The following is a 13152-nucleotide window of genomic DNA, read 5'->3' as shown; positions in this document are numbered from 1 at the left end:
AAATAAACTTAAAAAAATCTTTGGATGGAGAGAGTATTGTTCTATAAAAGAAAGGAGTTTGAGCCTGATAGTCTATGAAGACCTACCTCATTTCCAGTTTTATTTGTGATCTGGGATGAGGCAGAGGGTTTGAGAGATGGGTGGCATGGCTCTTATAAAACCCTTCACATTGTGTCTTCTCTTCTTCGATTTATATATTTTTAAATATTTATTTTGAGAGAGAGGGAGAAAGAGTGTGTGAGCAGGGGAGGGATAGAGAGAGCGAGAGAGAATCCCAAGCAGGCTCCATGTGGTCAGCACAGAGCCCAACTTGGGGCTGGAATGCACAAACCCTGAAATCCTGGCCTGAGCTGAAATCAAGAGTTGGATGCTCAGCTGACTGAGCTACTTGGGTGCCCCTTCTGGGTTTTTTTTTTTTTTTTTTTTTTATAAGACTTTATTTTTAAGTAATCTCTACACCCAACTTGGGGCTCAAATTCACAACCCTGAGACCAAAAGTCACATGCCCCACTGACTGAGCCAACTGGTGCCCCTTCACTTTTTTTTTTTAACATTTTACATTTTTTCAATGTTTTTTACTTTTTTTTGAGGGAGAGACACAGAGTCCAAGCAGGGGAGGGGTAGAGAGAGAGGGAGACACAGAATCTGAAGCAGGCTCCAGGCTCTGAGCTGTCAGCACGGAGCCTGATGTGGGGCTTGAATTCATGAGATCATGACCTGGGCCAAAGGTGGATGCTCAACCAACTGAGCCACGCAGGCACCCCGGGTGTCTTTAGGGAGCTTATTTGTCTTTAGGGAACTCTTCAGATCATTTACAGCTATTGGCATTGGTGCTCTCTGTGTTTGTTGTGGGGCTGCAGAGTGAGAATTCCAGCAGTGCTCACAGATGGAAGATGAATGGTGCCTTCCAGAAGCAGGCTGTGTTGCAGCTGTGCCAGGTCTACACTGCACATCAGTTGTCGTATAAACATACCCTTGATTCAAATTATGCAGCGGTCATTTTGGACTTCTAAATTTCATCATTTTGTTAAATAGAGTTTCCTAATATAAGGAGGAAAAAATACTTTTATCACTTTGGAGAAAACCTGGTAGGTAGGGATCACTAACAGGTAGAAGCGAAAATGTTCTAGGAAGTCATTAGTTTTGATAATTTTTTTTTCTTTTTCAACTATTTTTTTTTAATTGCAAGGTTTAACCCTACTGCCTGATGGTCAGAGCCAGAAGTATAGATCTCCAGGAAATTCAACAACTGTGGAGAAAACCTCACCCTTCCTACCGTCACATGTCTACCAGAATCAAACCCAAGAAAAAACACACACTTCCAACATTTTATCTGATGAACAAAACAACTTCTGTAGAACTACTCATCCAGATTTTGTCTTAACTGCAAAAACTGGTGCTCCTCTCACTTTGTTTTGTGAGGCACAATATCAAGAAGCACTTGTGAAAAACAATGATTTGAAGGAAGAAAACCATGACTATCCTATAGGTGAGTTACTTCTATTTCTCTCTTTTGTACTTAGCTAGCAGTGTTACCAAGCTGTGCTAAGACAAGAAAAGTCCTTTCTGCATTTTTTTCCCCTGTCCCCCGTGCCTGTGGCTTTAATTATGAGCCCCTACATGTTGCATAACCATTGAGCCTGGATTGGACACAGAACTGGACACAGAATTTTGTGACTTTCTGAGAACAATTGCAATACTCATGCTGATTTCAAACCTCTCAAGGTAGCATGGGGTCTTCAAAAAGGGGGATGGTGGGTTCTGTATGTACTATTTTTCTCTGAGAGCTTAAAAATAGTTTGAGGTTATGTAGTATGTGTGGTAGTGGAGGGGCACATGATCGAGGATGGGAAATGTGAGAAATAGGTTGGTGGTGGCAGTTATTATTCAGAAGAGAAATTCCGTCCACTCCTAGACACTCGGTTTGCCCTCACTGTACCTCTGTATTCGTCACGCTCAACATGTTTTTGCCAGAGAACTGGCAGCATCTGATGGTCTAAACTCATGGAGGTCTTGTGGCATTTCTGGTGTAGTTTCTTCTGGTCTTTTTTTTCCTTTTTTAAAATGCTGTTTCTGTGCCCCATTCCCCCTTCCACTTTTTTTTTTTTTTACATTTCGTAACTGTAAAATATTGTATAATTGTGTTCTTTTCCCAGCCAAGATGGAAAATAATGTGTTCTTTTCCTACTCAAACATAATGGTAAATTTCATAGTTTCATAACCATAATTTTAATGGTTGTCATCATGCTGGTCATCAAATAATATATCAGTATTTAATGTTCTTTGCAGTAGGGCTGAGTTGTTTCCAGTATTTTTAATTTGAATTTTATTTTCAATTTTGATGGTGTTTTCATGAATATGTTCTTTGGAGAAAGTTCTAAAAAAGTGCAGAAAATATGACAAAAGGTGTCTACCCTTACTAGTTAGGATTGGGCACCTTTGTGCATAATATTTTATTTCTGATTTAGAATATGGAAAGGTCGCATGCCTTTTAAAAATTTTTTAAGCAGTATACTCTCTTACCTTTTTATTTTGGAAAATTTCAAACATCCAGAAAAGTTGAAAGACTACTGCAATGATTAATAATAGACCTTGATTCAGCAGTTAATATTTTGCTGTATTTACTTTGTCTACATATTTTTCTATGTGTGTATGTATATCTATACATCTGTATTTCTGCCTACGTTTAAATGTGACTTGCTCAGTCATTTCATTGCAAGTAATATGCAGGCATTATGTTACATCACTTCAAATATTTCAGCACACATCAAGTAAAAATTATGATATTCTTCTGTATAGATAGTATTCTCTAATACTATTCCTTAATATTTAAATTCATTTTAGAATTCCCCCTATTGTCCCAAATATGTGTTTTTTTTAAAAAAACCAGGAACAGTCAAGTTCATCTGTTACATTCAGTTGTTACAGCTCTCTTTTTAGTCTTTTTTAATGAATTAATTTTTTAAAAATTTATTTATTTATTTTGAGAGAGAGAGTGAGCGCCTGCGCAGGAAGGGGAGAGAGAGAACCCCAAACAGGCTCCATGCTGTCAGTGTGGAGCTGGAAGTGGGGCTTGATCCCCACAAACCATGAATTCTTGACCTGAGCCGAAATCAAGAGCCTGATGCTTAACCGACTGAGCCACTCAGGTGATCCTAGTCTTTTTTAATTTATAAAAGCCCATAATATTTAACTTGTGAACAGTGTCATGTTTTAAATAGGGTTTTGTAGTTTATCTCCTATTAAAGAAATCATATTAAAAAGTCATATAAAGAAGTCATAATAAAGAAATCCTTGAGGGTTCTAAAATCTTTGGCATATATTACTTTTGATAAATATTACTTTAGCATAGTAACTTGTAAAATTCTCAGGTTTTAAGATGTTATTCTTTATTTTTTGGAACTAAATTGTTCCTAATTTTTATCCTAGGAGAAGGTGTTTCACCATGTTGGGAGAAGGTGGCCGAACCTATTCAGGAAGGGAAAGATGTGAATGTAAAAAAAATTGGTGATTCTTCAGAAGTGGCTAATATTGAAGAAAGGTATCATCCATATTGAAAGGAATAAGAAGTGTGACAGTTTAATGTAATAGCCAGCTATTATGGTAGAGCACTTTCTTTTTAAAAAAGACCCATGGTTTTCTTGTTTTTGCTTGAATATGCTTTTAAATATAATGTTGAAGTTACAACTTACCACATGTTGTCAGCAACAGACAGTGGTCGGGGAGACCTGTCAGTTCAGATAGCTTTGCATTGTTTTGGAAGAATTGAGCAAACTTTTTTCACCAAAGAGAAGAAATCTGGATAAAATTAATCTTCTCTCAAATAGTTAGGTAAATCCTATTTTGGCAAAGACAAAAACAAATTAATATTGAGTCTCACATTTGGTGTCACTTATAAATTATAATTGGGTAAGCTTAGTTACAGAATTTAAAAATCTTATGACAAATATAAACTATCAATATTGAGATTGTTTCTTATTTTCTTAAATACTTGACATATTTTAATAGATGTTATGGATGGGCAAATTACTTCTGATTATTGCTCTATTACATTGTCAAGGATCTTGTTTTTAAATTTTTTTTAACGTTTATTTATTTTTAAGAGACAGAGTGTGAACAGGGGAAGGGCAGAGAGAGGGAGACAGAATCCGAAGCAGGCTTCAGGCTCTGAGCTGTCAGCACAGAGCCTGACGCAGGGCTTGAACTCACAAGCTGTGAGATCATTACCTGAGCTGAAGTTGGCACTTAACCAACTGAGGCACCCAGACGCCCCTGTCAAGGATCTTTCTTAAAGTGCTTATTTGATGAAGTATTTTCAAAATATATTTTATTCTTAGTTATTTATTTTTTTAATGAAATTTTTAATGCATTTTTGAGAGACAGACTGTGAGTGGGGGAGGGCAGAGAGAGACACAGAATCCAAAGCAGGCTCCAGGCTCTGAGCTGTCAACATAGAACCCGACGCAGGGCTCAAACTCACGAACCATGGGATCATGACCTGAGCTGAAGTTGGATGCTCAATGACTGAGCCACCCAGGCGCTCCTCAAAGTATATTTTAAAGTTATATAATCTATAGGCAAAAAATGAACTTCAGAAGGTTTTTTTTTTTTTTTTTTTCCCAATCGTGTAGAGTGTTGTATTTTTCTGTATTTTGGGAGATGGGGTAGGATTATAGCTTTCTTTGGATTCTCATACGGGGTCTGTGACTTTGAAAACGGTTAGTTCTCAGTGTAATCAGAGGTATCTCTGTCAGGCACACTGAGGCAGATATTCACCACATCTTGACTTGCATGCTAAATAACTTTATTTTTATGATTAGGCCTATTAAAGTTGCTATCAGAGAGAGGAAACAGACGTTTGAAGACTACTTAGAAGAACAAATTCGACTGGAAGAACAAGAACTGAAACGAAAACAACTAAGGGTAGGCATCGCCACTATCTTGATTAAGTTAGATGAGGCTTTAGAGATTTATTTATAATTTGCTTTAAAAAGAACATTGAGATAACTTGGATATACCAGAATTAATTCAAATATTCTTTATTTTAGGAAGCAGAAGGATCATTGCCAATCAAAGCAAAGCCAAAACAACCATTCTTGAAACGAGGAGAAGGTTTAGCTAGATTTACTAATGCTAAATCTAAGTCTCAGAAAGGGAGAGAAAGTAAACTAGTGCCTAATCAGAGCATTTCAGAGGACCAGCCTGTGTTTAAAATGGATAGACAGCAATTCCAGCGGAAAACTGCTCTAATAAACAAAGAACTGTGTACAGAGAAGCCTCCTGTTAAAAAGAACAATAAAGCTAGGGCCAGCAGTGGTTTTGTCACACTTAGTCAGAAGCCAAAAGTGCTTAAGGGTAACAACAGGAAAAGTCTTTCTCCATCAGGATTGAAAATACTGGCAGGGAAGAAATGTGATGGGCAATTTAGAGACCAGATCAAATTAGAAAAAAAAGTTGAATCTAATAGTAGAGAAATGCCCGAGTGTGCAAAACCTTGTGATGTTGGTTGCAAAGTCTGGAATAAGACACCAGGTAGAGACAGACTTCCTCTTTCAGCAGGGCTGGTCAGCTGCATGGCTTCTAAGAGCCCAATAAATGAGACCTTGAAAAAGTCAGAATCTTCTCTTGACATTTCTCTTCAGAAAAAGTTAGAAAAGTGGGAACGAGAAAAGGAAAAGGAAAATTTGGAGTTAGATGAATTTTTGTTTTTGGAGCAAGCTGCTGATGAAATTTCATTTTCCAGTAATTCTTCATTTGTACTGAAAATCTTAGAGAGGGACCAGCAGGTCTGCAAAGGGCACCGGCTGTCTTCCACCCCTGTCAAAGCCGTACAGCAGGAGAAGATGGTGACACTGGATCCCATTCTTCAGTGTAACCACAATGAGGCTCCAGACTGTCCTGAACCTGATAATGTGTGTGAGTGCGAGGTCGCACCCAAACAGACTGATTCAGTGTCCTCACCTGAAGCACATAGGGAACAGTCTTGTAAAGTCAGTAGAAAAGCATTCCAAACTAGCACTTCTGAAAATCAGACTCGGTGGAATGTAGGTGATGACGAAGGTGCCATGGACAGTGACAGTAGCACCGACTCTGAGGAACAACTTGATGTTACCATAAAACCATCAACTGATGATAAAGAGAGGGGTTTCAGCAGCAGAGAAGACAGTCCACAGGTCTGTGATGGTAAGGGGCCTTTTAGGGACACTGGGATACAAGAAGATCAAAGGAGAGATGTTGATTTAGATTTGTCCGATAAAGATTACAGTAGTGATGAGTCTATCATAATAGAAAGCTTGAAAAACAAAGTTTCTGAGTCCTCAAGAAGACCCTCATCTGTAAGTATGAGTAAAATTGACTTTGACGATGAAAGAACTTGGACTGACCTTGAAGAGAATTCATTTAAACATGATGCTGTTCTTGGGACAGAGGTCACTAATGGGACTCCTCAGACAGCCTACCCTAATAAGAGTGAAATATGTGTACCAGACAAAGCAATAAAAAGGAAGATCGCACCAGTCAAGAAGGGAGAAGACTTGAGGAAATCCAGTAGGAGCACAAGCCCTCCTCCTACGTCAGATCTCATGATGAAATTCTTTCCTGCTTTGAAACTGAAACCCAAATCAGATTCACACTTGGGAAGTGAACCCAAGTTAAACCCAAGTCAAGACCAACCACCTGGTAAGTCAGCATTATAAAATAGGTATCAGAATGTTATAAATTTAACATTTATCTTATCAGTAGGGGTATCTTATCAGAACACTTAAAATCCTAATCGTTCTAGTTGCTCAGTAGAAGTCTAAGTAGGTGATTGTTAAAATTTCATTTGTTTTGTGGGTCTAAATAGTGTAATGGCCGCTAGTACAAAAGATATGGATGCATTCTGATTTCAGATTTTCTAATTTAAGCCTATGTCTTATTCTCAAGGCTGTAACATTAATTGCTTCATTATGAATTGAGGTAACATAAGTTTCTTTTGTAACTAGAGTATCCAATTTGTGGTTTGTGTCACTATGAGGTGAACCTTTGTGTGTGCACTTTTTAAAATGACTATGTATTTACTTATTTTTTTATTTTTATTTTTTTTACTACTCATGCGCTAACTTGCTAGATAGGACCAAGAAGAAATACGGTAAAATTGAAGTTTCCTTTCTTCCCTATATTTGGGTTCCTATTCCTTTTCCTAGAGGAACTTATATTCCCATTTCATTTGTATCTTCTAAAAAGATTCTGTGCATATGAAAGCATATGTGGAGTGGGTATGTAATCTTCTTTCTACACAAATGAAAACACTTAAACATTTTTTTTTAATATTTATTCAGTTTTTGAGAGAGAGAAGGTGTGAGCAGGGGAGGGACAGAGAGACTGGAGACAGAATCCAAAGCAGGCTCCAGGCTTTGAGCTGTCAGCACAGAGCCTGATGTGGGGCTGGAACCCTGGAGCTGTGAGATCATGACATGAGCCAAAGTTGGACACTTAACTGACTGAGCAATCCACGCACTTTGAAAACACGTTTTTTATAGGCCATTCTTCACCTTATAATAAATTTTGGAGATTGTTTTTTCCCGCTTACACATCTGCCACGTTCCATTTAATGGTTGTATAGTTGATGCGATGGACTTCTAAAACTTATATGGAAAACTCCTTTCCATCATATCATGTAGTAAACTGTGAATGCCTACCAAAGCACAGGTGCTTTAAATTGTAGGGGTGCCTGGGTGGCTCAGTCGGTTAAGTATCCGACTTTGGCTCAGATCATGATCTCACCATCTGTGAGTTCAAGCCCTGCATTGCCTCTGTGCTGACAGCTGGGAGCCTGGAGCCTGCTTCACATTCTGTGTCTCCCTCTCTCTCTGCACCTCTCCTTCTTGCACTCCATCTTTCTATTTCTCAAAAATAAGTAAACATTGAAAAAAATGTAAATTGTAACTTAAGCTATGTAAGTAGTCTTCTTGCCCAGTGTGAAGCCCAACAGAGGGCTTGAAGCCATGACCGGGAGATCAAGACCCGAGCCAAGATCAAGAGTTGGACGTTTGGGGCACCCAGGTGGCTCAGTTGATTTAAGTGTTGGACTCTTGATCTCCGCTGAGGTCATTCTCTCATGGTTTGTGGAATTGAGCGCCACATTGGGCTCTGGCCTAACAGGGCAGAGCTTGCTTGGGATTCTCTGTCTCACCTTCTCTTTGCCCTTCCCCTGCCCACACGTGTGCTCTTTTTTTTTCTCTCTCAAAATTAACAAACCTGAAAAAAAGAAGAGAAAGAGTTGGACACTTAACTGACTGAGCCACCCAGGTGCCCCAACTTAAACTATTTAAAAAAATACTTTGATTTTAAAAGTAGTACTTTTTGCAGAAAGTTTGGAAGCTTAAGTATAGAATGAAAAATGTTTATAACTGAACTATCCAAAGGTAGCTGTGATACCATTTTGGAATTTTTCCTTCCAGTCATTTTTCCTATGTATTTTTAATATGGTACAGACATTTGTTAAAACTTATGTTGGGGTGCCCTTGTGGCTCAGTCGGTTAAGCATCGGAGTCTTCATTTTGGCTCAGGTCGTGATCTCGCGGTTTTGTGAGTTTGAACCTCGTGTTGGGCCCTGTGCAGGCAGCATGGAGCCTGCTTGGGATTCTCACTCTGCCTCTCATTCTGCTCCTCCCCACTCGTGCTGTCTTTGTCTCTCAAATAAATAAACTTAAAAAAATGATAAAAAAATAAACTGACTTTATCTTTTTGGGGGCACCTGGGTAGCTCAGTCAGTTAAGCATCTGACTCTTGGTTTCAGCTCAGGTCTTTTCTCAGGATTTGTGGGATTCTCTCCCTCTCTCTCTTTCTGCCCCCGCTGCCCTGCTCTTTCTCTCAAATAAACTTAAAAAAAAAAGTAAAAAAACTTAGCTTTTCTTTCTTGGGGTGCTTGGGTGGCACAGTCAGTTAAGCGTCTGACTCTTGGTTTTGGTTCAGGTCATATCTCACAGTTTGTGAGTTTGAGCCCCATGTTGCGCTTTGTGCTGACAGTGTGGAGTCTGCTTGGGATTCTCTCTCTCTTTCTCTGCCCCCGTGCTCCAGTCTCTTTCTCTCAAAATAAATAAACTTAAAAAAAAAACAAAAAACAAAAAACAAATTACCTTATCTTCTTTGACCAGGTGTATAATATGCACTGGCCATTTCTTTAAAACACTTTTGTGTATTTTAAAAATGGTTGCAGAACATAGGGTGCCTGGGTGGCTCAGTTGGTTAAGCATCTGACTTCAGCTCAGGTCATGATCTCATGGTTTGTGGGTTCAAGCCCTGAATCGACTCTGTGCTTACAGCTCAAAGCCTGGAGCCTGCTTCACATTCTGTGTCTCCCTCTCTCTCTGCCCCTGCTTGTGCTGTCTCTCTCTCTCAAAAATGAATAAACATTAAAAAATTGTTTAAAATGGTTGCAGAACACTATGTGAATACAGCATCATTTTATTCAGTAATTTCCTTAATGTTGGATACTTAAATTATTTTTCACTATTAGAAATAATGTTGCAATGCATATTTTTGTGCGGAAATCAATTTTTCAAAAGGGTAGTGGAAGAACAGAAGTGTTGGCATTTTTACTCTTTGAAATAGCAAATTGGTATGTGAAAAACATCTTAATTTGTATTTCCGTGATTAGTGGGAGTAAACTTTGATTTTGATGTTAATTATTTGCTTTAGATGTCTTGTGAATTACTTACTCATGTTCATATATACATATTTAAATTGAAGTACAATTGATGTACAACATCAGTATTAGTTTCAGGTATACATCATAGTGATTCAGTATTTTTATACATTATGAAATGATCCCATGATATGTCTAGTTTCTATCTGTCACCATACAGTTATTACAATATTGGCTGTTATCAAAAAGACAAAAAACATATGTATTAGGTTTTTAAAAATTATTTGAATGATTTCTTTTTATATGTAATGTTAATTCATTGGTAGATTGTTGCTCTTCAGTTGAATAATGTCTTTTTTAAATATAGATTGGTTTTATCTGGAAAGTCAGGTTCATATAGTTTTTTTTTTTTTCAGAGGCGTTGTTTCTTGTGCATTTTAATAGTACAGATATTTACCATATATTTGGCTCTTAGTATTAATAGCTAGCTGGTTTCTGCTGCTGAAGACCTTTTGTGAAGTTCAATATGTATGGCCTATTTTATAGGTGACAGTGCTCGATCTCAAGTTTTGAGAGAGAAAGTAATTGAATTGGAAACAGAAATAGAAAAATTTAAAGCTGAGAACACATCTTTAGCTAAACTTCGCATTGAACGGGAAAGTGCCTTGGAAAAACTTAGGTAAGTTTGCATATAAGTTGGGAAAAGATACAATGATTCACTTTTATCTTTAAGATTTTATCTAGAATATTTGAAACAAGTTTTGTCGATCCAACAATAAAAAGGAAAAGGAAGTGAAAACTTTACCACATAAGAATGTAAAAAAAAAAAGATTTTTTTTTTTTTTTTAACATTTATTTATTTTGGAAAGGCAAAGACAGACAGAGCACAAGTGGGTCAGGGGCAGAGAGAGAGGGAGACACAGAATCCAAAGCACGCTCCAAGCTCTGAGCTGTCAGCACAGAGCCCAGTGTGGGGCTAGAACCCAAGAACTATGAGATCATGATCTGAGCTGAAATTGGACACTTAACCGGCTGAGCCACCCAAGGCGCCCACCACATAAGAATTTTTTAATTAAAATGACCCACTGTCATCAGAAATGTGTTAAAAGGGGAATTCTCTTAGTGATGAGTTCATAAATTGAAATTTGACAAGCATTTTGGAGCTGTGATTTCAGGTGCTACCTTGGCCAATGCATTAATTTTCTAGGGCTAATATAATAAAGTACAGTTCATCCTTGAACAGTGCAGGAGTTAGAGGCTCCAAACCCCTGCACAGTCGAAAATCCACATAAAACTTTTGACTCCCTAAAAACTTAACTACAAATATTCTACTGATGATTGATTGGAAGCCTTAACCAATAACAGTTGATTAACACATAGTTTGTTATATGTGTTATATACACATTCTCATGATTAAAGTAAGGTACAGAAAAAAAAATGTTAAGAAAGTCATAAGGAAAATACATTTATAGTACTGTACTATAAAAATTGTTTATGAGTGGATCTATGCAGTTCAAACCATGTTGTTTAAGGATCAACTGTATACACAAATGAGGTGGCTTAAAACAACGGGAATTTATTTTTCATGGTTCTGGAGGCCAGAAGTCTGAAGTCAAGGCATCCAGTGGAACTATGCTTTCTTTTCTTTTCTTTTCTTTTCTTTTCTTTTCTTTTCTTTTCTTTTCTTTTCTTTTCTTTTCTTTTCTTTTTTAAAATTTATTTAATATAATTTATTGTCAAATTGGCTTACATACAACACCCAGTGCTCATCCCAAGTGCCCTCCTTAATGCCCATCACCCACTTTCCCCTTTCCCCCAGCCCCCATCCACCCTCAGTTTGTTCTCTGTATTTAAGAGTCTCTTATGGTTTGCCTGCTTCCCTCTCTGTAACTATTTTTTCCCCTTCCCTTCCCCTAGGGTCTTCTGTTAAATTTCTCAAGTTCTACATGAGTGAAAACATATGGTATCTGTCCTTCTCTGACTGACGTATTTCACTTAGCATAATACCTTCCAGTTCCATCCACGTTGCTGCCAATGGCCAGAGTTCATTCTTTCTCATTGCCAAGTAGTATTTCATTGTATATGTAAACCACATCTTCTTTATCCATTCGTCAGTTGATGGACATTTAGGGTCTTTTCATAATTTTGCTATTGTTGAAAGCGTTTCTATAAACATTGGGGTGCGTGTGCCCCTATGCATCAGCACTCCTGTATCCATTGGGTAGATTCCTAGCAGTGCTATTGCTGGGTCGTAGGGTAGTTCTATTTTTAATATTTGGAGGAACTTCCACGCTGTTTTCCAGAGTGGCTGCACCAGTTTGCATTCCCACCAACAGTGCAAGAAGGTTCCTGTTTCTCCACATGCTTGTCAGAATCTATAGTCTCCTGATTTGTTCATTTTAGCCACTCTGATGGTGTGAGGTGGTATCTCAGTGTGGCTCTGATTTGTATTTCCCTGGTGATGAGTGACCTTGAGCATCTTTTAATGTGTCTGCTGGCCATCTGGATGTCTTTGGAAAAGTATCTATTCATGTCTTCTGCCCATTTCTTCACTGGATTATTGTTTTTCGTGTGTGGAGTTTGGTGAGTTCTTTATAGATTTTGGATTCTAGCCCTTTGTCCGATATGTCATTTGCAAATATCTTTTCCCATTCCTTTGGTTGCCTTTTAGTTTTGTTGTTTCCTTTGCAGTGCAAAAGCTCTTTATCTTAATGAGGTCCCAATAGTTCATTTTTGCTTTTAATTCCCTTGCCTTTGGAGATGTGTTGAATAAGAAATTGCTGCGGCTGAGGTCAGACAGGTTTTTTCCTGCTTTCTCCTCTAGGGTTTTGATGGTTTCCTGTCTCATATTCAGGTCTTTCATCCATTCTGAGTTTATTTTTGTGTATGGTAGAAGAAAGTGGTCTAGTTTCATTCTTCTGCATGTTGCTATCTGGTTCTCCCAGCACCATTTGCTAAAGAGATTTTCTTTTTTCCATTGGATGCTCTTTCCTGCTTTGTCAAAGATTAGTTGGCCATACATTTGTGGGTCCAATTCTGAGTTCTCTATTCTATTCCATTGTCTATGTGTCTGTTGTGTCTTGATGATTACAGCTTTGTAGAGGCAAGTCTGGGATTGTGATGTCTCCCACTTTGGTTTTCTTTTTCAATATTACTTTGGCTACTTGAGGTCTTTTGTGGTTCCATACAAATTTTAGGATTGCTTATTCTAGCTTTGAGAAGAATGCCTATGCAATTTTGATTGGGATTGCATTGAATGTGTAGATTGCTTTGGGTAGTATTGACATTTTAACAATATTCTGAGCATGGAATGTTTTTCCATTTTTTGTGTCTTCTTCAATTTCCTTCATAAAGTTTCTATAGTTTTTAGTATACAGATCTTTTGCATCTTTGGTTAGGTTTATTGCTAGGTATTTTATGGTTCTTGGTGTAGTTGTAAATGGGACCAGTTTCTTTATTTGTCTTTCTGTTGCTTCATTATTGGTGTATAAAAATGCAACCAATTTCTGTACATTGATTTTGTA

At 37.8% G+C, this 13152-nt stretch overlaps 1 protein-coding gene across 4 annotated transcripts in view; it reads left to right on the top strand.

The window, feature by feature from the left end:
* CENPJ (centromere protein J) overlaps positions 1-13152 on the top strand; it is a 52612-nt gene that overhangs the window by 8515 nt on the left and 30945 nt on the right. For all 4 annotated transcript variants that reach the window (XM_027064481.2, XM_015077765.3, XM_027064479.2 and 1 more), the window contains 5 exons: positions 1190-1489; positions 3430-3541; positions 4821-4923; positions 5049-6678; positions 10175-10307. In XM_027064481.2, the coding sequence (XP_026920282.1) occupies positions 1190-1489; positions 3430-3541; positions 4821-4923; positions 5049-6678; positions 10175-10307 (2278 nt within the window). The remainder of the gene's footprint in view (positions 1-1189; positions 1490-3429; positions 3542-4820; positions 4924-5048; positions 6679-10174; positions 10308-13152) is intronic.

This window comes from Acinonyx jubatus, chromosome A1 (genome assembly GCF_027475565.1).
Source record: "Acinonyx jubatus isolate Ajub_Pintada_27869175 chromosome A1, VMU_Ajub_asm_v1.0, whole genome shotgun sequence".
NCBI lineage: Eukaryota > Metazoa > Chordata > Mammalia > Carnivora > Felidae > Acinonyx > Acinonyx jubatus.
Note: the sequence above shows the minus strand (reverse complement) of the source record. Positions and strands in the feature narration are given on the sequence as shown.